General features: G+C 39.9%; 1 protein-coding gene across 1 annotated transcript in view; it reads left to right on the top strand.

The window, feature by feature from the left end:
• The window catches only part of LOC130577668 (vitellogenin-1-like), a 43,266-nt gene extending 16,576 nt beyond the window's left edge, over window positions 1–26,690 (top strand). Inside the window, exons 14-36 of the mRNA XM_057373198.1 lie at window positions 3,048–3,172; window positions 3,254–3,355; window positions 3,442–3,561; window positions 3,815–4,004; window positions 4,093–4,186; window positions 4,299–4,484; window positions 9,538–9,691; window positions 11,180–11,399; window positions 12,291–12,460; window positions 13,098–13,572; window positions 13,909–14,183; window positions 14,266–14,322; window positions 15,149–15,337; window positions 16,343–16,549; window positions 17,734–17,876; window positions 18,400–18,538; window positions 19,586–19,721; window positions 20,411–20,597; window positions 20,983–21,080; window positions 21,699–21,793; window positions 21,898–22,057; window positions 23,246–23,407; window positions 26,407–26,690. Coding sequence (XP_057229181.1) covers window positions 3,048–3,172; window positions 3,254–3,355; window positions 3,442–3,561; window positions 3,815–4,004; window positions 4,093–4,186; window positions 4,299–4,484; window positions 9,538–9,691; window positions 11,180–11,399; window positions 12,291–12,460; window positions 13,098–13,572; window positions 13,909–14,183; window positions 14,266–14,322; window positions 15,149–15,337; window positions 16,343–16,549; window positions 17,734–17,876; window positions 18,400–18,538; window positions 19,586–19,721; window positions 20,411–20,597; window positions 20,983–21,080; window positions 21,699–21,793; window positions 21,898–22,057; window positions 23,246–23,407; window positions 26,407–26,525 — 3,803 coding nt within the window. The 3' untranslated portion in view covers window positions 26,526–26,690. The remainder of the gene's footprint in view (window positions 1–3,047; window positions 3,173–3,253; window positions 3,356–3,441; window positions 3,562–3,814; window positions 4,005–4,092; window positions 4,187–4,298; window positions 4,485–9,537; window positions 9,692–11,179; window positions 11,400–12,290; window positions 12,461–13,097; window positions 13,573–13,908; window positions 14,184–14,265; window positions 14,323–15,148; window positions 15,338–16,342; window positions 16,550–17,733; window positions 17,877–18,399; window positions 18,539–19,585; window positions 19,722–20,410; window positions 20,598–20,982; window positions 21,081–21,698; window positions 21,794–21,897; window positions 22,058–23,245; window positions 23,408–26,406) is intronic.
• Window positions 26,691–27,395: the final 705 nt, after the last annotated feature.

Raw genomic sequence — 27,395 nt, forward strand, 5'->3', positions numbered from 1 at the left:
TACCACTTAAAATGCATTCAAGGATAGATACATTTTCCATTAATATGAAGAGAAGTGTTTCTTGGTTTGGGCACTCATTTTGTCTTCTTAATTTTGCTTTTAAAACTATGCTATCAAAATTTTCACACAGTGCGAAAGAAGGGGCGCAATATGCATGAGGGATGCTGGCAGGGGGCTGTGTGAAATGGAATACTTAATTCTGGCTGTAGCCTGGAAATGCATTACAACAGAGAATTGCTGTTACTTCCTGGTGAAGGCCACTGTCAGAAATTTGGCTACTGCAGATAGGTAGGGTCTCATCTTGAAGGATGAAAACAAGATCTTTTTCTCACACATACTAATCTTAGACCTGGGTAACTCAGTTAATTAAGTCAATATCCTATTACCCTATGTAGTATGGGAGGAGGATCCATCCTCCACCTTCCTGATTGGATTTGACTCCACTAGCCACAGGTAAAATGCGTTTCAGTGAGTCCGTTCTGGAGGAGTTACCATAGTGACGGCTGTAATACAGTACCTATTTCCTCGATAAAAACAAAAATCTGCCCTCAGCATCACAGATCTTTGTGGTGTCAGATGCTGAATTTTTAATGAAAGGCAATAATGTCAGCTGAATCTATGTCTAATCTGGAATCTGTCACACTGCAAGTGGTGCTTCATGCTCTACACATGGCTATTGAAATCAGAGGGGTGACCCAGGCTCTGCTCAGTGAGGGCTGAGAGAATCTGACTCTCAATATGCACAGATTCAYATCATTAAATGGGTACTGTGTTTATATGTACCAAAGACTGCTTTCTTTGCTCGTTAATTTTTCTTTTCTTCATCTTTGGGGCAAGACATTTAATCAGATGTATGCAGGTGTCATCACACTCTCACAGTGAAGTGGCAAATATATTCCTAGAGCATTAGCACCCTGTAATGCCTGAGGTATGGARAATATTCCTGCTCTCTCCAAGTCAAAGAATTCCTTGTAATCATTTAATCAATTATAAGTAATACTTCTTAARTATCAGGAAGTACCGTGGAGTTTTTAACTAATASTTTWGTKKTTWGWATWCWAAMMACWAATTTACTGAAAGTACTGGGACTCAGTTTTAGTGTCTTGTCCATGCAACACCTAGGAGTATTCTGGCTAAGCTCATGATGAGGAAAACCTAGTTTTCACATTTCCAAGTTTCCTGTCAACTCACCCAATGTGGCATCACTTTTGCTTTTTTTTATTTTTATGGGATCCTGTTACTATCTGCTGAATGTTCTCCACTTCTTCCTCTGACAATAGTGGGGTGGTATAAATACCTGTTTCAGAGTAATTTCTGAACCTCACATGTTGTAGGTAGACAGTGSCCARCRTTTTGGATAGCACARTAGATTCATACAGCAAAASCAGAGAGGAAATGCAGTAAAARKACAGTTCATAMATACTTGCCTGTCCTCCAAAGGGTKTAGGAASAGGGGAGCAGGGCKAGAAGGAAGMACWGCAAGGATGCCAACATATTCTGTCAGCCTTGTGCCTCTTGAAATGAAAGGAAATTTAGAAAAGCCATGAGATTAACTYATAAAACAGGACAGGATATAACTGTGCCAAAACCAGGAAGGATTCCTGACTGCACTGATTATCTGCACCTAAAAACATTATAGATGATAAATCTAAGTGGAGAAATAAATAGAAACAAATTGTTTGCTCAAAGTTCACTCRATAGTTAGCAATAATTTAACAATTGGTGTGTTTCATGTAAGGGTTGCAGCATTTGGAACTCGATGTATTCAATTGCCTCTGAGTCATTTGAGAGACAAATCTACAGCTCACCATCTGTCCTTACAGGACATCTGTATCACTTTCCCCAAACTATTAGCAAAGGATGGCAAATCTGTTTTCATTTCTCRTCTCCTTTGTCAAGGTGCCCTAAATGATGTCTCCTAAAAGCATTTCATAAGCTGATGTTACAGAGTGTAACGGGCTGTAAATTTAGGGACAGGCATATTTTCCATACTTGGATAAGCCCGAGAGGTGAACCCACAGGAATTTCAGGAGGTTCAACGAGACCAAGTGCAAGATGCTGCACATGCATTGGGGCAGCTCTCTGTGTCAATCCAGACTGGGCATGAACAGATCAAAAAAAGCCCTGCCAAGAAGGACTCAGGGTGCTGCAGGAGAGCCTGGACATGAGCCAGCCATGGCATTGCAGCCCTGGAGGCCCATCATGTCCTGGGCAGCAGCTAAAGAAGCCTGACCAGCAGGATGAGGGAGGGGATTCTGCATCTCTGCTCTGCTCTCCTGAGACCCCATCTGGAGAGCAGCACCCAACTTTGGGCCCTGAGCACAGGAGGGACATGGAGCTGTTGGAACAAGTCTTAAAGAGGACCAGCAAGATGATCAGATGGATTGAGCACCTCTGCCATGAGGAAAGGCTRAGGGAATTGGGATGGTTCAGCCTGGAGAAGAGGTGGCTTTAGGATGACCTAATTGCAGCCTTCCAGCACCTGAAGGGAACATGCAAGGGACCTGGAGAGGGACTTTCCACCAAGGCATGGAGTGACAGGACAAGGGGGAATGGACTAAACTGAAATTAGGAAGAATTAGGTATTAGATATTAGGAAGATATGCTTTACTGTGAAGGTGATGAGACACTGGCACAAGTTGCCCAGAGAAGCTGTGGATGCTGCAATTCTGGAAGTGTTCAAGGCCAGGTAGGATGGGGTTTTGAGCAAACTGGTCTATTGTAGGGTGCCCCGACCATGGCAGGGGATTGGAACTCGATGATCCTTGAGGCCCCTTTCAACCCAAACCATACTATGATTCTATGATACAGCAACTGCAAAAAATGGCATAACCACCATGCAATGATCACTGAGCTTGTAGCTTTGCCCACTATTAGTTAAAATTGCAKAATTTTCTGTTTATAACTGTTTTATAACATCAGCTTTATAGCTGGGTTTTCTGGCCTTGCCCATATGATGCTGATTATTAAATCAGTAAATAGATACAATCTGCACACTCTGACCTAAAAACTAACTGTGTTGTGTCTCACTGCCTGTTTCTCTGCAGAGTTCCTTATGAGTGGGCTGGCAGCTAAATATTTGGTATTGAATAATGCAGGCAGCTTAATTCCAACCGTGGCAATGTCCCAGCTGCGGGCACATTTCCTGGGAAGAGTGGCTGATCCCTTGGAGGTAACTGAGTGCACCCACAGTTTGCCCTCTTATCTCTTCTTACAACCATCATCCAACTGACATTTGCACTTCTTCCCACAGGTGGGAATAACAGTTGAAGGACTGCAGGAGATGTTTGCTAGAGGTTACTCTCCTGACAGGGACTGGGAGACTGACTACAACTTCAAGCAAATCCTRAAAACGGTAAAYTCATGRGRGAAAAGRAAAATCTCTGATATTGCTTTCTCAAATGTTGTGAAGAATCAGGCTTTTTTCATCTCCTCACACAGCTCTCTGACTGGAAGGCCTTCTCCAGTGACAAACCTTTTGCATCAGGCTACTTGAAGATGTTTGGCCAAGAGCTGTTTTTTGGTGGACTTGATAAAAACGCCATCCAAACTGCACTGCAGGTATTATTTTTAAAACACCACTGCTCAAGCATCAAAAGCTCTAAAATACTGTTTCTTTCATACCTTCTCTCCCTTTTTAAATTCATGGTTTGGTTTTTTTGTCTCTAGTATTAATCAAGGCAAATAAGGTCAAGCTTTGATCAGGATTAGTTATAATCGTTGCTGGCAGAATCTCCCCTGAGGCATAGTTAATGACACRGATCATGATATTCAAGTTCTGCTTATTTAGACATGTTGAACTCTGTAATTGCAGGCATGGTATGGATCTGATGAAAAAATCCCTTCACTGAAGAGAATMATCAGTAGCCTTCAGGGCGGTGTAGGGAGGCAGTGGACCAAGGCGCTCCTGTCCTCGGAGATCCGTCGCATTGTGCCCACCTGCACGGGGTTCCCAACAGAGACCAGCTTCTATTACTCTTCTGTCACAAAACTGGCAGGAAAYGGTAACAAATCTCATTGCTTGAGCRATGCAAACRTACTTGATGGGGCTGGAGGGTATTTTTAACACTTTCTTTGCTTCCTTTGTAATAGTTCAAGCGCAGGTTACACCTTCTCCAAAGTCTGATTTCAGATTGTCTGATTTACTAAATGCCAACATTAGGCTGAGATCCAAAATGAGTGTAAGGTAAGCATTTAGTATAAAATAAAAGAATAATATTTTCAAGCGGCAGAGGCCATAAAAATTCAACAGCTGTTTACTACATGAACATAATGATACCCTCATTCTACCTTTTCAGCATGGCCAAGGAGATGACCTTTGTAATGGGAATCAACACGCACACCGTCCAGGCAGGGCTGGAAGCACGCACCAAAATGAATGCTCACATACCTGCAAATGTTGTTGCCACTATCCAGATGAGAGAAAAAAATATCAAAATTGAAATTCCACCATGTAAAGATGAGACTAACATAATTAGCATGAGGTAAGACAGAATTTAATATCTTTCTATATAGCAAAGCAGAGTCTTCTAAACAAACTGAAATACATTTAGGAATCTTGTCTTTTGACTTACAGCTTGGATAAGTGGTGGTGATTGGTATAGTTTATATTTGTTTTAAATGAAGTGATATGCACTAAAGCTTTGCTTGAAAATGTGTGCTACTTTCTGTGGTCTTCACCTGAAAATCCTCCTTAGGACTATATCTCAGTYTTTGAGATCCWTAAGCTATCTGAAACACAAATGATRTAAAATTTTTATCTTGATGCTGRRTATCAGTATCTGATATCTGAACAGGAAACACTAGGTAAGATACAAGCCAGCTGAATGCTGTCAGTTAGAACAGTTAATCCAATATATTTGCATTTGTTGCCTTGAAGCAGAGAGGGTTTGGTGTTTCTTACGTTTTTACCTTGTTCCCCTGTGGCTGCCATTTTGTTTTCTTACCTGTTAGGTCTCCTTGATTTATTATCAGTGCATGCAATTACAATACACTCTGGAAAACTGTTGTAGCTAGATGCCARACAAATAAAAACAGATGGAAATACAAGTGCAAAGAAAGGGAGGAAACAGAAAGAATACGTCCAAGGAATCAAAGCAGCAGACCAAACTTAGAAAACCTTTACACGCGCACACACGAAAAAAAACCTGAGAGAGACAAGCTGAAAATTCATCACAGAGGAAAAAAGCTTCCCTGACAACAGAAATCGGCGATTATACAAACCACTGAAATGTTAACAAGTTTCTGCTCTAGGAATACAGCCGTAACAAAAGAGCTCAGTTGCTTGATCCAGCTGCAATTAGCATTCGTGGCTGCTGGCCCAGAGAYGCTCTGCAGGTCTCCTCAATTTAGCCACCAGTTAGGCTAATCATTATTTTCCCTTGCCTTTCAATAGTCACAGACCATTTGACATGCATTTGACATCTCATCCTCCTCCMTGAGACAATTCCTCCACTCCATCAAGTGTGATTGTAATAAGGCAGAGCAGGGAGGGTCTCAGTATTTCAGAGATGAAAAGTTTTTTGGTTTGGTTTCTTGTTGAGGCCAGTACAGACTGCTCCTAAGGTCATCAGGGACAGGAGACAATAACTCTCACTAGTTCTAAACGRTAGAGAGGGTGAGGCAGATATTAATGAACTCAATAAGCCTGCTGAACTGAAATGAGAATATTGAGTACTGATAGGGAGTTTAGAGCCTCAAGCAGAGCTAGAAATATTAGCAGAAGGATCCTCCCTGCAAATAAATAAAAAATATTTTCCTCCTTTGACTTAAGGGGAGATCAAATGAGACACAAAAGAGGGTTAAAGGCATTGCCATAAAGCAGAAGGCGAGGTAGTATCAGAAACAAGGTATTACAGCTGAGAAGCCCATGAGTTCCAGCACAAGCCCTGCTCTAGAGCCTGCAGCATTAYCATTTATAAAGTGAAGCAGTCACTTGGAAACAGCTCCATAATGCCAAGTATATGAGGAAGCTAATACTCACTAGCTGACTTTTAGCACCATCAATTTCTCTCCAAAAAGCATTCCCATTCACTGTTACAAAACAAAYGGCCAGTGGAAACCACACAGAGCAATGAAACAGCAATGAGTGCAAGTGAAGGCAAAGCAATAACTAGAGAATGTAACACTGAACCACATCGCTGGGGAGGTCAAAGACCAAGCAAAGCAAAATCTTAAAGGTGTGAAGAAAAAGCAGGCAGGGTACAGAAAAAGGATATGAATATAAATATAGATATATACGCTATATAGACTGAGTTAAAAAATTTAGTTCAACATAGTCTATTTCTTCCTTTTGCATAGATCCACCAAATAATAAAGATCAAATTGACATCARTACTTCAGAGATATTGTGATACCTTCCCTTGTTAGCTTTAAATTCCCCATTTAAAGAAATAGTTCAAGAAAGCTATTGATCTTYCATGTGTTTGTGAGCTCTGCTCAAAACATTTTAGTATTGGGCACTCTCTTCATGGTCAGCAGGTTACCTGCTACAGTCCCATGTCATTAAAGCTAGGCAGGATGTGWTATTATTTTCCCCATCATCTCTCACATTCAGACACAGGAAGCAAACAGTWTTCAATAGCATTAAGTTCATTTATATCCTACACACCATGAAGGTTATAACCTGTCACAGCAGTGGGATTTATATAAATTTTCAAGAGCCAAAGAGAAATTCAGGTAGGTAATCACAGACTCGAAAGAAAAAGAAAAAAAAAAAGAAAACTTTGGTGATAGAGAGATTGCATTCCCAAGACAAATCAGCACATTATGGGCTCAACTCTCTCTACAGCAAAAATCACAGCAAAATAATTAATCGTAGTATGGAGAGAATATATAGCATGTGTTTCAATTCAATCCTATCAAAGTTAAATTTAATTAAAAATAATGGTTATTTTTAAGGCTCTTTAGCATAATTATTTAGTATACTGCAGATGGCTACTTCAACATACTTTTAAAGAAAATTTACAGGAAGTAAAAATCAAATAAATTTCAGGGGAAATTAGAGCCCTGTGATTAAAGTATAAATATGGAGAGCTGCCAGAGAATGCACTTWGCTAATATACCACATATTCATAATGACAGGCTACTGAAGGATATGCATAATSTTGAATAGAGCTGGTATCATATGGTTTTTTGCTTGTTTTAACTGTAGGATAAGCAGAAAATTATGATATGGCATCATAAATAAGATGAACCGGGAAATTACAACACATGTCTACACCATGTGTAGGAGAAAATGCAGAAGAGGCAGTGTATGCTGTGRTCTTGTGAGGCAGTGAGGTGTGTTTGGGGGGCAGGAGAGGGAAACAGGTGAGGCTCCAAGCCTCTGTTTTTATAACTTTGCACCAAAGTTGGAAGGAAGATGAGTAGRAAAGGCAGAAATACTTGTTTCACCACAGCAGAAAGAGAGCTCAAGATATGGCTGGCKGATTGTCCCTTGCTTCTCATTTATTTGGGTGTGATGTCACATTGTGCTTTAAAACCTGGGAAAATAGGTTTCTGTTGATTGTTTTTTGTTTTAAACAGACATTTGAGCTCTTCTGTTCCCATGTTAGGGATGTATGTGAGGCCACACTCCCTGAAACATCAGTGGGTCCAACATAGCTGAGTTGCTTGTCCCTTACCCCTGCAGTGAGTTTGGCTTATATTATAGCACAGCTTCTTCTCTCATCCAAAAAATGCACTAATACATATTGGAAAATCTCCTTTTTATTTTTTCTCCCTTGTGTGGGATCAGAGAGAGGAGATTCTTTCATAGCATAGCTTTAGGCCTTCTTTGTGACTGTTTTTTCTTGTTAAAGCACCAGAGCTGGCTCTTGTAGCCTATTTTTACTGTGCCGTGTGATTCTGCAGACATTGACATGTGTCACCTGTGATGCAGCTACATTTGTCGGCTCTCTGTGCTCAACAGGGAGGAATCGATCCTCTGCTTTCATTAGGTGGCAGGAGTAGACTATTGGCATAAAAATACTAAAAAAAAATTGGAAAAGAAACCCCAGGGCTTTCTGCTTGGAGATCCAGCCCGCAGTTCAGTGGTCATTTGAATTATTGAATGGGATTAAAATAAAACTATTTCCCTTTTTGTCTCTTTACCCAGATGAGCCATCTGAAATGCAAGTTGATTTGTATTTTCTTTTATCCCCTCAGCTTGTTAGGGAGAATATTTTATTTCAGATTCCATTCTTCAAGGTTCTCCTATCACCCAGCGTGGAGCGTTGCTGTCATGTCCTTATCTAAAAAAAGAGAGAGATGGAAAAGAAAACAAAGCCCACAGGTGACACACGTTTTATTGAGGTGTTCCACATGAAGAGCAATTGTGTGCTTTACACTGCACACAGCACGGTAGGAGCCTTCAAGAGGAAGAGAGGGCTATCAAATGAATACAAATTCATCTTTCAAATAGATTGGATTGGAATTGCTCMGGCTAGTACAGTGTGGACCGTATTAAAATAGAGACCATTTTCAGACCATCTTTCCATTCACCGTCACAGCTGCCACCTCCATTGGCAGACCACAAAAGCCCCAGGGCAAAGAGATCAGCTTCATCCTTGAGAAAGAGYACGTGGGGAATTTTGAGCTGGATGTTAACGCTGATAATCAGCTGTAAAATAAAGCAGGTTTAGCRCAGTGCTAATAGCTGAGGGAAATAGGTTTTCCTCTCTTAGAAGTGCTCAGCATTCGAGAAGTTTCTCTGACCCAAAACAAAGCTCGTAGCTCACAGCTCCGTGACACATTCCATGAAGGATGTGGGGTATGAGGCCAGGGGTTCAGGACAYTCTGCTGTGGGAGTCTCAGACTCATCCTTCTATCACTCATCCTGGATCCTGACTAATCCACTCAGAGTTCACAGCTCTGCAAACAAAGWACTGAGCACATTTACATAAACAGGCTCTTAGCCTTCCTACACACCTCTCCGTGATGCCTTGCCATGCCATGGCCAAGCCATGAGTGCTATTGAATTTAAATCAAGCTGGAGACACTCACTTGCACGATTTCAGGCTCCTTTCTTCAATTCTGCTTTCATAAAAATTGCACAGGTAACAGCATTCGGTAGCCAGCAGTCCCCAGGTTGGTTTTTTTTGAAGTTACGGCAGTATTTTTCCAAATATAACGTCAAAAGAAATTGGAACTGAGGCTAGTGCAGTGAACACAGAGAAAATGAGTTTAAAAATTTAAAAGTCCAGAAGATCAAAATAGGAGACTCTCAAATTAAATAATGCAATCCACAGCCAGGCTTCTAAGAAAGTGCTGTTTTTCATGGAGTCAGGATATGGAGACACAACCAGCTGCAATGTTTTAACCTGTACACATGATTCTAAAAGCCTAACTGAGCTATCTGCCCCTGAGATTGGTCTGTCTTTATTTACTCTTAGCAGTCCTTGAAAACACAGCTARCGGGAAGGATGCTGTAAATATCTGTAAAGCAATTTGCAGGGTATGATACTTGTTGCTGAGTGCGKGCCACAAGGCATTATTCAGGTCCTTTCCTCAGCAGGGCTTTATCAATACAGGTTTCCTCTGATTTTTCTTCTGCAGGTCTAAGACATTTGCTGTTACACGAAATATTGGGGATTTGGCTGCTAGTAAGATGACTCCAGTTCTCTCACCTGAAGCAGTGCCCAACATAATGAAAATGTCCTTCGATTCAGATTCTGCATCAGGCGAGACTGATAACATCAGGGTAAATGAGGTAGTGTCTGACTATTCTTTTGGGGGCTTTTAAACAGTAGGGAACGGTTTCTTTTCTCTATAGGAAAAGGTACAATTCATCTGTGACCGATGCTGCCTCACTCAAAATAAGTCAGATTCAATCTAATAACACAAATAGCCCTATGGTAACGTTATTTTAAAATCTGGAGTGTAATACATCAGACTTGTAACACTTTTTCTAGAGCAAAAACATTTCCTTTAGTAATTAATTTTGCACTGCCATCTACAGGCCCACAATCTTTAAAATACTTTGCAACCATTATGCAAGCATCACATTCCTGGGGTAGTCAAACATCCCACAAGATGTTCCACTGCTCAACTTTAGAGCTGAGTTTAACCCTTGTAAGCATCCCAGTCCAAGGATGGATGGCAGTTCATGTCTTGGCTTCCTGAGCTGGTTTCCATAAACTCAGGCTGGGCTTTCTGAGATGGGCAGTACTGTGACAATTCATTCACTGAGACACTGACAGAAGCGGGGAACACTTGTCCTGTTCTGGTTTCATTGTCCTCCTGCTACTCTGAAGAGTTTTCACACAAAATAAGAGATGAACAGAGGACAAGTACAGCTCTCCTATGGAGAAGTCAGTAGACAAATGTGCTGTCAGTGAGCGCAGTTTCCAATATCCTGGAACAAGCTTTCTTCTGCTTTGTGCCTCTGTGCTGCCCTTCCTGAAAACTCAGCACTCCACAGTTATTCTTAAATGAAGAGCAACTGAAAAATGGCACTAAGTCAAGCATTTCCCAGTATCACCAGAAATTCCAGGTTTTTTGGTGGGGTTCAGGCAAGGCTGGAATCTTGCGAAACATGATAAACTGCGTAAAAAATTAATTGCAAATCTGAATTACATATGAAATGAAAACTTATGATTATGTGTCTTTAAGTATTTGCTTCATTGCTTCAGGAAATCATAGTTTTCATTTCATGGATCTGATTTCAGTTTTAATTAATTTTAATTTGTTCTTCTGCAAGCATTGCTTAGTACATGYAAATTACATAGTTTTTAGTGGAAATTTCTAATGTATGATATGTTTTGACCATTTAATTGATGGGGTATCACATTCATGTCAGACCMCATCTAAGTCAGAATTTTGTGGACTTAGTTGAAAGTTCTGTTGTCTGACACATCAAAATCAAAGGAAAAAACTCCAGTCAGTCTAAAGCACACTCAGTTTTATCAAGAACCTGTTAACACTGTCTAATATCCCAGGAAAACAAAATTAAATATTTAGAATTCATTTGTGATATAATTTTCTATTCTTATAGCCTGAAGCTCTTTTTACAGTAGGTAGTCTAATCGACCCATTCAGATGATAATTTTATCCAATCTAAAACCAAATTGTCCTATGTCACAGCCTGGTTAATTCCCCCTGCAGAGTGCATGGAACTATTACCAAAATATGATGYATAACACACAGGTATTTCTCTCRCTGTTGTGGAAGTAAACTTAAAATRTGTTCTATCCAATAGGATAGACAGTCAGCAGAGGATGTTTCATCAGGAAACCCCTTTTCTTCTGGACACTCTTCTTCCCAAAAAGAGCCATTTGTTAAGTCCRTGTGCTACAATGCAAGTACCTTTGGAGTTGAAGTGTGCATTGAGAAGAAAAGTGTACACGCAGCATTTATCAAAAATGTGCCTCTTTATTACCTCGTTGGAGAGCATGCCCTGAGAATGAGCTTGAAGCCAGGTAAATACAACTGTGCACAAAAAAAAAAGAAAAAAAATAGTGGGTGGATGGGTAGAGGTGTGTGTATACGCAGAGAGAGAGAGAGAGAGACGTATATGTATATATATTTGTTATGCCTTAAGTACCACTAAATCTGCCATTAGAAATACCAGGCCTGGCAGTATTGGCAGCAGACCACGCTCACAGCAGGAATCCATTCCTGCCCCAGTCACCAGAGCAGCAATTTCCCAGCTCTCCCAGCAATGTCACTCAGCGTGGCCAGCGTCAAGCAGAGCTGCTGTGTGCCTGCAGAGTGTGTCTGATGCATCCTGAATCATTGGATTTGGGATGCAAGCACGAAGCAATTGGACATGGGCAACAGATCTGATGCAGTGTCCTGTAGCTACATTCTAAAACCCAGGCTCTAAAAGGGAATTATGGATTAACCCTGCCAGGATCTAGTTCTTAATGTCTTAATCCACGATCATAAGAAATAAAAGCACAGCGGGCCACTGAATCTGGGTCTCCTAAGTATCCAACTAATGGCCTAACCATTGGGCAATTCTTTAGAGTTCAAGAGTTGAGCCTCAGTTCCTCTYTGACGTTTAATTCACAATTCACTAACTCATAGTTTATCTCATTAAGCAATCCAGTTCATTGGATTTGAATCTGTTGATCRTTCTCTTTATTGAGTGGACAACAATCCTGTGTCATGGTAATATTTTAATATTTGGTTGCCAGTATGTGTTTTAGTTATGGGGGAAATTTTTTAACAAAATTGCTCAAAACCAATAATAACCATTGAATATTTATATTTGAGAAAAAATGGCTAAATAAATTATGGTAAAATTGACTTCTTCTTCCWTTCAGTTGCCAATAGTAACAATAATACTAATTGTCATGCAATTTCAGTTTACACAGAGGTACCTATTGAAAAAATACAAGTCACAATTCAAGGAGGAGACCAAGCTCCTACAAAAATGGTACGTCTAGTAACATTTGAGGATCCAGAGMCACAAGCATCTTCTAGAAAAGAAGCAATTAAAAAAGTGAAGAAAATCCTTGGTGACACTGGTGATCAGGTACTGCTATGAAATGACACTTCTAAATTTGTGGGAGACATTACACAAAGCTAACTTATTTATGTTTCTTTTACTAAGTAGCTTCCTTTGTTTAGATATTATGCAAAAATCAAAAACAAAGACAGCCTTTTAGGTACACAAGTCTCTCTGAAGGACTTTTGTTTGCATTCATCCTTTCTGCAAGTGAAGGACATTAGAAAGATCAGGTTGGTTTTGGATGCTTTTCTGAAAATCTCTTGTAAGAAAATAGTGTTGTGGCYAAAAAGTATCAGTTCTTTCCAGCTACTGCTGCTGCAGCAAAATGGTCTGACACCAACTRCAGCACCTGCCCTGGCACAGTGACCCTGCAGCATTGTCATTTTTGATATAGTTACATGTGATTGTGTGGTCAACAACTGCTGCACATGCTCCATATCATAGARGTGTTTGGGGTATTGTTCTGCTTACGTGTGGGTTTAACACATTATTATGAAATTGCCTTAGAATTATTGTGATGTGTTGCAAGAGTGTTATCAGGCATATGCCTTGCCTTCTAAAGCAGCAGAGGTTCAGAGGTCTCTGCATCTGTTTTTACTTATGTCATTCTGCAGGTGCACAGAAAAAATAATTTTGTTTTTCCAATGTTACCCTTGATTAGGGGACAGGAAAACACGGGAGCTCATCGTCCAGCAGCGCCAGTGMAAGCACCGAGAGCACAACGAGCAGCCCCTCCAGCAGCGACTCTGATGACAGAGCACCACAGGGAGGCACCCRGATAAATCTGAAAACAGGGCAGTCCAAGGCCAAAGGAAAGAAGTTCTACCCCTTTGGGGACAGCAGCAGTAGCAGCAGTAGTGATAGCAGTAGCAGCAGCAAAAGCAGTAGTAGTAGCAGCAGCAAAAGCAGTAGTAGTAGCAGTAGTAGCGACAGTAGTAGCAGTAGTGGTAGTAGTAGCAGCAAGAGCAGCAGTAGTAGCAGTAAAAGCAGTAGTAGTAGTAAGAGCAGCAGCAGTAGTAGTAAGAGCAGTAGTAGCAGCAGCAAGAGCAGCAGTAAGAGTAGCAGTAGCAGCAAGGACAGCAGCAGCAGCAGTAGTAAGAGTAGTAGTAGCAAGGACAGCAACAGTAAGAGTAGCAGTAGCAGCAAGGACAGCAGCAGCAGTAGTAAGAGCAGTAGTAGCAAGGACAGCAGTAGCAGAAGCAGCAGTAAGGACCGCAGCAGTAGGAGCAGCAGAAGCAGCAGCAGCAGTAAGCGTAGTAGTAGCAAGGACAGCAGCAGCAGCAAAGACAGCAGCAGCAGCAGTAAGAGTATTAGTAGCAAGGACAGCAGCAGAAGCAGCAGTAAGGACAGCAGAAGCAGCAGCAGCAGTAAGAGTAGTAGCAACAAGGACAGGAACAGCAGCAGCAGTAGGAGCAGCAGGAGTAGCAGCAGCCAGGACAGCAGCAGAAGCAGCAGCAAAGGCAGTACCAGAGGCAGCAGCAGCAGTGAAGCATCTGGTATAAATTATAAGGCCAAGAAGCAGTCCAAGATCACCTCACTTCCACTTGCCAGTGCTGCTGAAGGGGAGAGAGGTCCCCGCGAGCAGAAGCCTAAAACACAGAATAGCAGTAGCAGCAGTAGCAGGAGCAGCAGCAGTGAAAGCATTGGTGCTTCCCATCGTCGCAGCAAATCTGACAAATGGGCTGAGACAAAACACATCAAGTCCCAAGCGAGCAGTGGCAGWAGTCACGACATTTCTACAGAATGGGTAAAATATCTAATGCTTTGGCTTCTGTCAGGAGGTGATCTGGACTGAGCTGTGGGTAATAACTTCTTTTGCAATTTTGCAGGAATTTCGCCTTCCAAAACTGTACAAKCTCCGCTTCAGGTCTGCTCATGTCCATTGGGTAGGTGCCTCATTCAAGTGCACATTCCATGGTAGCTACAGCTGACATGATCAAACCCTGTTACAGAAGGGCTTTTCTTGGGCCATTTCCCCTGACCATACCATAATGCCCAATAACAGCATTGACAATGAACAAAAAATTAAATATATTACTAAAATGCTTTTACACTACATCCTTGTGGTGTTGCAGCACCTGCAACCCTCAAATTTGGGTTAGGACACACAAACATATGTTGCAGCCAAAGCTGGGTAAACAAAGACTACGGGGGAATGGTAAAACAGCAGGACCTTCCAGTGGGAATAGTTATGTCCACAGTTTTTAGGCAATCATGGCAAAATCATTGCATGGATTTTTTTCAGAAACCAAGTTCAGTACACATTATGGCACAGAGGTGTTTTTAGCATATATTAGAAGGGTGATAATGGAGTGGCTTTTTGTAGCTGTTAWCTGTACAGTTATTATATATCCTGCTTGTGAAAGAGGAAGATGATTTATAGTGTTTTTCATAAAAATGTACTTTTTTTTTCTTGATATAGATACTTTTGATCACATATTAGATGCCACTTTTCATTTTCCCTACCCTCAGACCTGACCAGTGTGATGTTGCCTTTTGCAATCAGTGTCTATGCAGTCTTTCTTCCATCAGAGATGTCAAGGTGGATCCGAGGCACATTCCAACTTAACATATTTCATATTTCTATATATAAAAAAAATAACACTCTAGATACGTCTAAGTCTGTTACTTATAAAGGGACACTGATTTAGATATTTACACTGTAAAACTAGAGGCCATCTCATAGATTATTAACCTGTTTTTATTTCATAGCATCCAGATCACAAAGGATCAAGCAGCTCATCCTCCTCTTCCTCTGAGTCGGGAAGCAGCCACAGTAATAGCAGCAGCAGCAGCAGCAGCAGCCACCATCACCATGGAGAAAATTCTGCCCACCACTCGAGGAGGAGCAAAGGAGGCAGCGTCCACCACCACAGCCACGGCTCCAGCATGACACGTGAGGTACAGCTGGGAGTGAGGTACMCAGGAGTCTCCAGGCTTAGCTGGCTGCTGAGCAGGAATTGTGCATGTGGTGGCACTAACCAGTTCAGGATGGACGCTAAAACCCAAGTCTGTAAATTGAAACTCAGACTTCATKGAGATATTCCACCCCCCACCCCCAAAAAGCCCTCTCTTTTTTTTTTCAAATTCCCTAGTGTTCAGACTTTTTGTTGCCTGTTTCTTTTTCTTCATTTCTGGTGGCGTTTGTAGTGTGTGAAAGCCTGGATTTGGAAATTATAAAAGTTGAGGGGAATGTAGCTGTGAGTTAAAAGGGAAAGAATTTTCTTTTTCCCGTGAAAGCCCAGCATGCAAAATCAGTTGCATTAGATAAAAACGAGGAGGAAATAAATAAGTCTGCCTAATTATTTTTAAATGTAGACTGRAGGTCACGAGTGCATGCAGAATATAACTAAAATCAGGCTTTCCATGGACATTACTGATTGGTAAATGTGAAGGCCCATTAAGCAAAGATCATCTGTACCTTTATTATGCACTTAGTTTTCTATAATTGGACTGCATAAAGGTATCTACATAATAATAGAACAAATAGCTCTGCAAATGCAGGCAATGTCTGGGGGAATTCTGCTACTAAGGAGGATTTCAAAATATTTGATTGGCTTGAAGAAACTGTAGCACAGTAAAATAAATTGTGAGTGTATATGCTGCTCTGAATGACTCTAGCACACATTGTAGGCACCTATTTGAAACAGAATAATTAACAAAATCCTAGTATACACATAAAGATAGCTTGGAGCAGTGCCTCATCAAAATAATCACATCTTTGAAYAATTAAGTTTCCAACCAAATTTATCCTTAACTATTGGGGATATAGAAACATGCACAGCCAACTGAGCTGCTGAAGGACAGGGGCTGCTGCCTGCTACCAGCACACATTATCTGGACTGCAGGCTCTCCAGTGAATACACAGAAATCCTTAAGCACAGATGGTTGGGGGCTGTTTTTCAGCGCAACTTCCTGGGAGACRTAATTCCACCTGGCATTACGATTGTGGCTCAGGCAGTAAGGAGTGACAACAAAAATCAAGGTTATCAAGCTACAGCATATGTTCGTTCCGATGCTGCCAAAGTTGATGTGCAACTAGTTGTGGTTCAGCTGGCTGAAACCAATTGGAAAGCGTGTGCTGATGCTGTGATACTGCCTCTGAAAGCACAGGTAAGTGCACAGCTTCACYCAGAGAGACATCACAAAGCCCAGAGTAAGCACAGAGAACCTGCTGATTAGGAGTATTAWACAGGAAAGGCATAATTATTTTGAAATGTTTCACAAAGTTGGTGAAGTTTCAGAAAACGTTTCCATCTTTGACKATTCTTTTGAATTAAAAATAGATAATGGTAAAAAAAAAAATTACTCAAACTTTTACTTCAAAATCTGGTAAAAAATTACTGATTTTGAAGATAAATCAAAATATAACCAGTGGAAGCATAAAAAATATTTTAAAAATTGACTGCTTCATATGTATTTATTATATGCTCCACAGTGAGTTCTCTTGTCTGGGAATCTGCCTGGTTTTCTGTGTATATKTCATTGTCCCCAAGATTAGCTCAGTTGGTTAGAACACGGTGTWAGCMAYACCAAGGACACAGGATTTGATCCCTGTATGGGCCATTCACTTGAGCTCTTTCTGGATGGAGYTGGATGAGCCTTCTGGGTCCCTTCCAAGTCAGACTATTCCAAAARTCTCAAAACTTTTCAAAAGTTCATTTTATTTCAAAAGTCTCAAAACTCAAATGCATTTACAATGCATTGTATTTCTTAGGATTTATATGAAAATATGGAAAAAGCAAACTTTGGGTAATGGGTTGATGCCTGAGAGAGCATCATGAATGTAGGAACAGGTCTTTCCCTTTTTTGCATATCCCTGTCCTGCGTTTTCCATGCACCATTTAGAGCAAGAGATCTTTGTGCAACAATTTACAAACCTCTGCCTTTTGCAGCTGCAATTAACAAATTCAGCATGATATCCAGTATTGAAGAAAGTGGGGTGGGATCAAATCAGGAGTCTTGGGGAAGGCCAATAGAAATTATAGTKCAGTCCTCTCCTAGGAAAAAATACATGTTGACTATGAAACTACCACATCTGAGGAAATCTTCATTGGCTGCTTTGAGACAGGCAGATGTATATGATTGCTCTACACAGACCAGCAAACTTTTTTCTTGMTATGCCCCCGATTTTGCATGAGGAAGTCAAAATTTCCCTGTTTAGRGCAAAAGAAAGGTTGGAAACATTAAGGATCAGTGCGCAAATTGGTGGAAGAAAATTTTGCATTTTGAAATGGTCAAGGTTCATTCTGTGATTCTTTTCTGAAACCTGGATGACTGTTTCCCTGTTTATAAAGGCCAGACTGAGATGGGGCAAGGAATGCCAGGACTACAAGATAGAAGCCGTGGCTAGCACAGGACAACTGGCAAAGAAGCCAGCTGCCCAGCTGAAGGTGCAGTGGGGAAAGATTCCATCCTGGATGAAAAAGACAAGCACAGTGTATGTAATKCATTCTTTTCTGAGTTTTTCTTTGAATTTTTTACCCTACTTGGCTTCTGAAAAACACTGAAAGATTTGGATGAAATTTTTCAACCCAAACATACTGTTCTGGGCAGTTGTTTGGATGGAAATCACAAGTTCAGTGGTGCAGAAGTATTTTATGAATGCGCTCTACTTTGTCCACATTTTTCATATTAAATGATAGCCCTCAAAAACTTAAAAACTTAGTATGCTTGATTTCATTTTCCATATTAAATTATTTCATTTATATTTCTGTTCAAAATGCCTTTTTGTTTTAAAATGTTCTTCTATTCAATCTCAAAAAATAACCATTTTAAATTGGCACGATAAAACCAATGCATTTCTTCTGGATAAAATCAACCATTTAATTTGACCCAAAGTATTATTTCCTTGACCTTTCATTTCTTCCATTTGTTACTGATTTTTCAGATCTGTTAGTAGTCCTCACCATCCCATGTTTTGCTGTTGTTACCTGAGTTTGTCATATCTTGTTTATCTCTAGAATCATGCAATATGTTCCTGGTGCAGCACTCATGTTGGGCTTCTCAGAAGTGCATCAGAAAAATCCATCTCACGAGYTTATAGTAAGGGCAGCTGCCACATCTCCACGGACAATTGATACAGTCATTAAAGCTCCGGAGGTATGTAAAATTTTTATTTTCCTCTTCCTTACCTTGAATGATTTTCAACTTATAATGTTTTGACATTTAATGCAAAGAAACCAAAAGCAAAACATTCCATTTTAGAGAAGCTGCTAGATACCTGACTGTATTAGGTGTGTGCTGAAATACATACAACAATTCTCTTGATTTTGTGCTGCTTTGGTCCAACATAGTAGTAACTTGAAAATCAGACTCTGTAGTCAAATACTTTATTTGCATTCTGATAACAGTGGTGAGGCCCAAACTTTTGCAACTCTTCTGCAGCCACAAACAGCACCTGTGTGTGCTGGCAATCCCATCCCACCTCTGCAGTGACCAGGCTTCATGTGGCTACTCYGAGCAAGGCACAAATACAGCTCTGCCCTACCCAAACTGGAGCAGAGAGTCACCCTCCCAAAGCACTTGCTCAGGCAGGGGCTGCAGTCCTGATGATTAATTGGTCCTTRTCCACCAAATCCCTGTGCACCTCTTTGCAAAATTGCCCCTGTGGATTTCTGGCAAATTAATAACACCTAGCTATGCAAACACAGAAATTARTGTGGCTTTAACCCTCCATGATGCTTCAGTATTGCAGGACCTTTAACATGTGATAATGAAGAAGTAGGCACATTAGGCATTCATTTGATTCTCTTGGTAAATATCATTTGTAGCTACAGTGAAGGATCTTACCCCAATGCTGAACACACCAGTTTCCAGCCCTTAAAGGATGATATTCATTTTTCCAAACACAYCCATCATCTCACTTACTCGACTTGTTACCTTGTTTTTTAAGAAGTCACTCAATCATCACTTAAACTCATCTCTATCAGTTACTTTTCAATGTTCTGAACAATTTCTCAAAAAGTCAAGAAGTATGACTAGAAGAGATGACAAGGTTTGGGTGCAYCCTGCACTGACATAACTGCAGCTGTAGAGATGAATCAAGATTTATTTTTTTTTCTTTCCAAGAGTGGTGGTTTGTTTGCAGTCATATCTGGAGCATATGGTTCAATTTATCTTAATGTATTTTCATTTCTGCTTTTTCAGGTAACACTTTATTGCCAGGCATTGCGATTGCCATTCACTCTGCCCTTAGGCCCATCTCCAGCTTACGAGACTCAAGATATCACTGCCTGGAATTTACTCCCCAAAATAGCTTCACAGATAGCACAAGAAGATCAATGTAAATGTTACTTATATGTTTGTCTCATGAATAAGCAATGTGTGCAGATCCATACTRTGCCTTGCCTTTCCTTGTAATGCTCTTACAGGGGAGCGTAGCATCTTCAGCCCTGCTTTCAAAAGTTCATTCCCTCATGGAGAAGCAGGTTTGTTGGCAGGTGAATGAAGAGATTTCAAACTGCTGTAAGCATTCAAAGTTTGGGAATCACTCCTGTCTTCAAGGACTAGAGGTTGCCTTTTGCCCCTCCTTWGAAGATGCCAACTCTGCATCGAGAGGCATCAGATGTGGGTACAAGAGAGCCCATGTATTTTCTGCCCTGTTTATTTTATTGAAAGAGGAACCATGTGAGTCTTACCYGGTTTGGTGCTTAGCATGCCTGTGGGAAATGGGGAGTTTTTATCACAGTTTGTTACTGCTTCCAGTTTCCCAAGAATTTTGTTCATTTTAGTCCCTGTTAGCTTGAGTTTTGTGTTTGGCACATAATCAAAATCAATACTGGTATAGTCTATACAAGGTATTTATTTTGTGGTGTTCTCCTGCCCTTACAGACTCTGGCTTCTGCCAAGGAGGTGATGAAGTTTTTCTCTTGTTTGCTGGGTAGTTCAAACCCACAGGGGCGTCTTTCAATATCTCACAGCAACACATACAGGGGTCATATCTGCCATTTCTTTTCTGGTTTTGTTTTGCAGCCACTTGTGAAATCAGGGAGAGAGATTTCAAAACATTTGATGGTGTGAGCCATTCRTATTCTTTCAATAAAAGCTGCAACCTGGTAGTGGTTCAAGACTGTACCGAACACCCAAAATTCATCATTTCTACAAGAAAGGTTGATCCTCAGTCTTTCTCAAGAGAGGTTCACATTAATACAACATTAGCGTAAGTGTGGTTTATAGAGGGCTCAGAATTAGGTATAAAACTTGAAGAAGTTAGTCTGGGACTGGGAGATGTCTAGTTCCTAGGTTAAATTGGTTTTCAATCAGACATTTGGGGAAAGACAGAATTTCCAGAAGGGATCCTCACCTGAGACTCTTTGGTGTAGTTGCTCTTGTTTTGAATTCCACCAATATCTGATAACTTGCTCATTAAATCCCCATGATGTCTTTTTTTAAAAGGGTRATTATTAAAGCCCAAAGTCCCAATGAATTTTGCACTTTGGAAAGAAAACCATTCATTCAAAATACAGATAGTCACAAATATCTGTAGTTTTCCTATTTTAAATTAATCACTAACTTAGTCTCTTTGATTTTCATTTTTTCTGAAGGAACATCACAATCTGTCCTGCCTCAAATTCKTCCCTCCTTGTGGCATGCAATGAAGAACAAGTTCTATCACACAGTGGAGGTTCTGCGTATGCAAAAGGCAAGCTGTGATATTCARTTTTCCAGGACTGACCTGGGAACTAAATATCAAGTTTTTATAAATTCCACTGAAATATCTCAGCATAAAGAAAACACAATTGGAATTAATGCAAAGAAAATCTAGAGACTAATTTCTTAAGATTTTTCTTCACTTATATTCATGTTTCCTATAGTGTATACACTCTTATTTTCCTCCAGCATAACTGACAGGTGAATAAAGCCCTTTCTTATCATATACCCAGGTTGGTGATTGTTCAGGAAAAAGTTCATGTTATAGTCACAGAGAGATGCTTTGGTTCAGACATTTAGCTGGAGCACCACCACTATCATTATTGTTTCAAACTTTACCACACTGGATACAGAAGTTAGTCCCAACCATAAGTAACAGCAGTAGAATATTTTTGAAAGTAAATTATTTCCTCTATTTTTATTTTTCCTCTCCACTTAAATAGATATATATACAACTGTAGCAGCAAAATTATCATTGTGAAGAAAAATGCATTGTGGTGGGTTGTGTTTAGTATTGCAGTATTGCAGTAATGTGTATAGCATTAGCATTGCTATATGGTTTCTCCATTAATTTAAGATGATCACTGTATGATTCACCATCCTTTTACAGACAATGTTAAAATTTATAAAAATGGAGCAACYGTTACCGTGGAAGTTCCAGAACTCGGACTGAAGGAGGTGACTTTTGATGGTGTGAATCTTAAGGTACTGCTCTTGCTTTCAAGGATACTCCTTTCTTTCTGTCTGGTGCCTTGCCAGTGTGAAAGACCAACATTCAGTATTCTCTACAAAAGTGTGCTGTTTTGCAGGTCACTGTTGCTTCATGGATGAGAGGAAAGACCTGYGGGGTTTGTGGTAATAATGACAGAGAAAAGGACAACGAACTCCTCATGCCAAACCATAGGCTGGCACACAGCTGCTCTGCATTTGTGCATTCATGGGTATCGCTGGAAGAAACCTGCTCTGGTGGTGAGTGGATCTGGAAATGCTTTATGCTTGGAAAGAATATGATTTCACTTTTCCACAGCTAACAGCTAGAAAATAATTTTTTTTTTAAAGCAGAAGGTACCTTTTGCTTAGAAATTTCGATAGCAATATATATCCATTTTAATTTTATTAACTACTGACTGTTTAAAACTGCTTGTGAATATAGAGAGTATGTACTCCAGCAAAATTCTTTGTCTCATGTGCAATTCAATGTTGAATGATTGATTCTAATTTCTTACACTGAGTAGCTTTTTTCTTAAGAGKCAAAATCAGGCCTAATCTTGCTCTCACTGAAAAAAAAGTGTGATTTTCACCATTGTATCAACACAAATTCAGCTGTTGTCTGCGGACTTAATTTAACCACACAAGTTACAGACTATGAATGCAGTGTCAGATCCTACATTAATGTAAGTTTCCAAAGCAGAAAAAAAATTCATTTTTGTTCTGCACCTTATGGGGGTGCAATCTTAAGAAAATATTTAGAACTACTCCTCCATTAARGACCTTCATCTCACGTGTAGCTGGAATAATGATATTTGATTCCTATAACATCAATACAGTTTTGTTTGGTAAGCCTCCATTTACCTTGGACCTGAGATAATTTTATTGAAGTTAATGGTCGCTTTCTCCTTGACTTCAGTGGCAGCAGAATTGTACTTATCTGTGTGTCAGGAAGCACAGTCGTAGCTGGGATCCTGTTAAGTTACATTATACCTTTCTAGTGAGATAATTGCAGCATTATAAAAATCATCCAATACAAAAATTATCCTTGATGTTATTATATAAATGCTGCCTTTTTTTTTTTATCCATTCACGATGGTTGACATTTTTCCTAATGCAATGAAGTAGCCATTGTGCTTGCAGTATCTATTCTTAATAGCTTTCAGACATAAGAGGTTATTTTCTGTGTATTATGTAGTTCCAAAAAAACTGAGTATACATGATTCCATTTGGGTTATATTGTGCAATTAAATTTTAAAAACAGCTCCCCTTTCAGACTCTTCCCTCAACTTATCATTGTCCTATCTTGACAACCTCACTGCTGTGAAAATGGTTTGTCAGATACCTGTGTTTTAATAAAAGCTGAAGAGAAAATATGGACCTTTATTATTGCGAGGACCGATTGGGATTTATTTCTACAATTTTAACTACCTTTCCTTTTCCTCTTAGGGTGCAAGCTGCAGCGCAGTTATGTGAAGCTGAATCGAAATCCTACTATTGATGGCGAGGAATCTACGTGCTACTCTGTTGACCCAGTACTGAAATGCATGAAAGACTGTACTCCAATCGAAAAAGCTTCAGTAAAGGTTGGCTTCCACTGCTTCCCAAAAGGTACTGTATTTTTCTCCCTCTGTGTGTCACGTACTGCAGGAGCTGTCAGAGCACTCGAAAGAACAAAACACAGCACAGCCATGCTCAGACCTGCACGGCCCCGGCTCCTCTCTGAGCTGCTGTTTTTAATCCCATTAGTACCTGCTAGAACTGCTGACAGCGCCGGCCAGCTAAAAGCTAGTTTAAGGGATGGCAGGTAGCATCATCTGAGAAAAACATTGGAGGTGGTAAAAGGGGCAGCAGCGATCAATAAAATCACAAAATAAAATTTGTCATGTCTTCAGGATCTCCATAAAGTTGAGATAAGCAACGCTGAGTCCTTTTATGCACATTACAGCCTGCAATTTTGTGGAGACCAGGGCAAGCAAGGCAATTGAAAGTCAGTCAGGTAGTGTGACATGACTGCTGTGATTAGACTGCCGTGCCATGCCACTGTGCAATACATCAGCAAAAACACATTGCTGGAAGGTTCTCTAGGTTGTTCCAAAAAATGGGGGTTTTTTTAAGGTATTTTATGTACACATACTCAAGTCCCAGAATTTAAAAACAGCAAACAAAAAAATAATTWAAAAGGACACGGGCCTTTTCCTCCTTACATTTATATCAGGGTGTGAGGAACTGTCTAACACAGGCTCACACTGAAGTTACATAATCATGAAAGGAGATTCCAGCCTYGAACCTATAGATATTTCTAGTGCATTCTTTCCTAAATCTCATCATTAATTACCTATAGAGCTTAGAGGGAAATCTGCCACTAGGAAGTGTCTACTGTARTGTTTTTTTTCTTTGTTAACCATTGTTGGCCAAACCCATTATTAGCTGGGAAAATCCAGTGTAGTTTCACTGGAGCCAATGCCCCCCTGTGTTGAGTAGTACTGGAGAGGACAAGGTATTTTATATCTGAATTTAAACAACATCTGTGTACAACTTTGGACTTTGCTTATGTTATTAATATCTGCAACGTGCTGAATCAGCCCAGAAAAGCAGAGAGGATCTCTCTATAATATTAAACTATCTGCAACAGCCTGTTCAACAGGCACAAGTAGCACAGAGAGAGTGTTAATAGTTTTCTGATGGCTCCCCAAGATGAGAATAGATGCATCCTTTCATGAATAGAAAAACCCACCCTCAACACAAAACCTTCCAAAATCTTGTTATATTCATGTTTCACAGATTTCTATTGTGCATCCAAATCTGTATCTCTGAAGTGTTGTAACCCCAGACCACACACTGCCTCAGAATATTAGGCTATAATAAAGCTGTCTCAATCTCTCACAAAACTGTTTGACAAAAGAGGAAAATCAGAAAAGAAGATATGTTAGTTGTTGCAGCCAGTGCTGCTTTTAGAGCAAAGGCAGGCTTCTCCCATTCATTTACTGAAGCAGAGGCCAGGAAGTCTGCTAGCAACACTTCTAATCAAGGACTTATTTATTTATTTTTTTATTTATCCTGAGGAAGAGGGGGGGAAAGGAGGTGGAGAGGGAGAAGGAAGAAAAAAGGTGCCATTTATTGTTCTTTAACTTGCTAAATTGATTGCTTTTCCTCAGGCTAAGGATCAATAGGAATACAAGGCCAGCACTTAAAAACTATTCTTTTTCTTTCTTTGATGCATTGGAGAAGCAGTAGAAGTAGAAATCCTTACTTGTCTCAATCTAGGAACATTCATACACTGGACAAAGACCTTTTCTCAACTCTTTATATGAGAACTCAGTCATGACAGTTTACTGTTTCAAAATAGAAGGACCCCACCACTTTCACYAGTGGAGCAAGGATAAAATGAAGTACAAAAATGCAGAATTTCTCCTGTTGTCCTCAAATCAACAAGACTGTAGCCTTAGGAACCTGACTGGGGCAGGCACCACCACAAGTTTAAGTCCACATATTGGTTTATATATCAAACATGCCACAAGACCACCCCATGGGGATCACAGTTACTCAGCCATGATCCAGTTTGCCAAGGAAACTATTTCCTCCATGGATATGAATGTGCTCAGACCCACACTGTGCCCAAGAGTAAGAGACATAACATATATAAAAAAACAGAATTCAGACATTTTATAGCATTTCTCATTTCATAGCCTGGAAACAAAATATATACTTTTAAAAGCATCTCCAGCATCTTTCTGGGAAATATTTATTATCCAGTTTATTATGCAAAACCTGTGGTTAATGTTGGGGAGTAATTTAGCCAAGGAGAGTGTTAACCTTTCAGAAGATAAGTGACTGATAAAACCTGAACTCATACAGCCATATCCATATTTCCCTATGAGGAGAGATGGCACATTATAAATGTACTGTCCAACTGAGGATAAAACAAATGGAAGCAAAATTATGAAAGCTTTACGCATTCTCATTATACAAACTTAATCTAAATGGATGTCCTAATATTCTTCCAGATGCAATGATAAACCTCCAACTAGCTCGGAATATTTATTGGGAGGATGAATATCATTATTCCATTTAGATTATTTCAGCATTAAGGGATATGGCTTATTCAAGCTGCTGTTGATAAAGCAGTGTGGTAAGGTTAATACTGCAACTGGCAATGCTCTGCCAGATTTCACAATATATGGGAAACTTTAATTAGAAGTTTATGAACCTCTGAAAATTCTCCAAAGGGCTTAGCCTTCAGAATGAACTTCGGCAAATAGTCAGCTGAAATCCCAGTGATATGCAGCACTAACATAAAAAGAGATTGCCGATGTGGATTAGTATATGGTGGTCTTGCAYTGACAGGGGCTACCTCCAGCACTTGCACAGCCTCCTGTTGTCTTTGTGCTTCATGAAATGTAATTCATTTTGGKTTTAGGGAAGTATTACAGTAATTATATCATGGATGAAAATCCTGTTCCAAGTCAATGAGTCAGTTAGATGTCAGTCGCGAGGGCAGGATTTCATTCTTTACTTGATGGGGGAGTTGACAGCCATCAAAACAGTATTTCTTTGAAATGTGTTAATTTGCTTGATGTTAGTTAACAATGGCTTCACTCTCCTGACAGAAACTGCTGTAAGCCTGGTGGAATGGCAGAAAAGTAGYGATAAGAAATCTGCATTGGAAGATGTTGTGGAGTCTGTGGATGCTGACATTGATTGTACCTGCACTGGCGGCTGTAGTTAAGCTAAATGCTCTGGCGTTGTGCTATAGGCATCCTACACAAATAATTGAACAGCTGGACAGATAAGAAGGGAACATAATAGCTGTAGTAAAATATTAAGAAAGGTGCTTGAAGAAAACAAGCCAACTGCAAAGTCAAATGCCTTATGTACAGTCTGCACTGCTTAATAAATATGTTCATTAAATAAGTATTCATGTGGTCTCTCTTTATTTTTCCCTATCAACAAAACAATCAGGCCAACTATAATATTATACAGAAATTCTGCTCCCTTTTATCTGCAATATAATTACAGCAGTCCTCTCTCAAAATTATGTTCACTAGGTGATGAAAGGAAAACATGATTACGGCTACTGCTAACATTCCATTGTGCAAAGAATTTCATATTTAGCATACTAAAGACACAGTAAGCATTTGTTTTCTTTTATGTTTTCTGGTAAAGAGCAACGTCTGTTCCTGGAATCGTTCTGCAAAAAAATATATTTTACTCCCAGCAAGACCATTAGCCTTAGTACATTCTACAAAGGAATGAATTGGACTGCTAGACTCCCACTGTAGCTTTCCAGAGAGCTATAGTGTGTGACACAGTCCCCATTTTCATTTAAATTTCAATGGATGTGCTGTTGCTTCATGAACGAACTAAAAGTGTGAATAAGAACTTCTTTTTTGCTTTACCATCTCCTATTGTATATTTATGAAAATGATGGCTTCAAAAACTTCAGGGAACAATAATACATCAAGTAGCATTCCAAATACTCTGAAAAGCAATATATAGAAAAATATGTAAGATCAATAGCATCATAAAGCTCAAATAAAATACAAGCAGGACAGTCAGACKGTGTTTAACCAGTGAAGAGTCAATCTGCCAGCTTTCA

The sequence above is a fragment of the Malurus melanocephalus genome, unplaced genomic scaffold (assembly GCF_030028575.1).
Source record: "Malurus melanocephalus ecotype Western Australia unplaced genomic scaffold, MMel_1.1 scaffold_8, whole genome shotgun sequence".
In the NCBI taxonomy this organism is placed as follows: Eukaryota; Metazoa; Chordata; class Aves; order Passeriformes; family Maluridae; genus Malurus; species Malurus melanocephalus.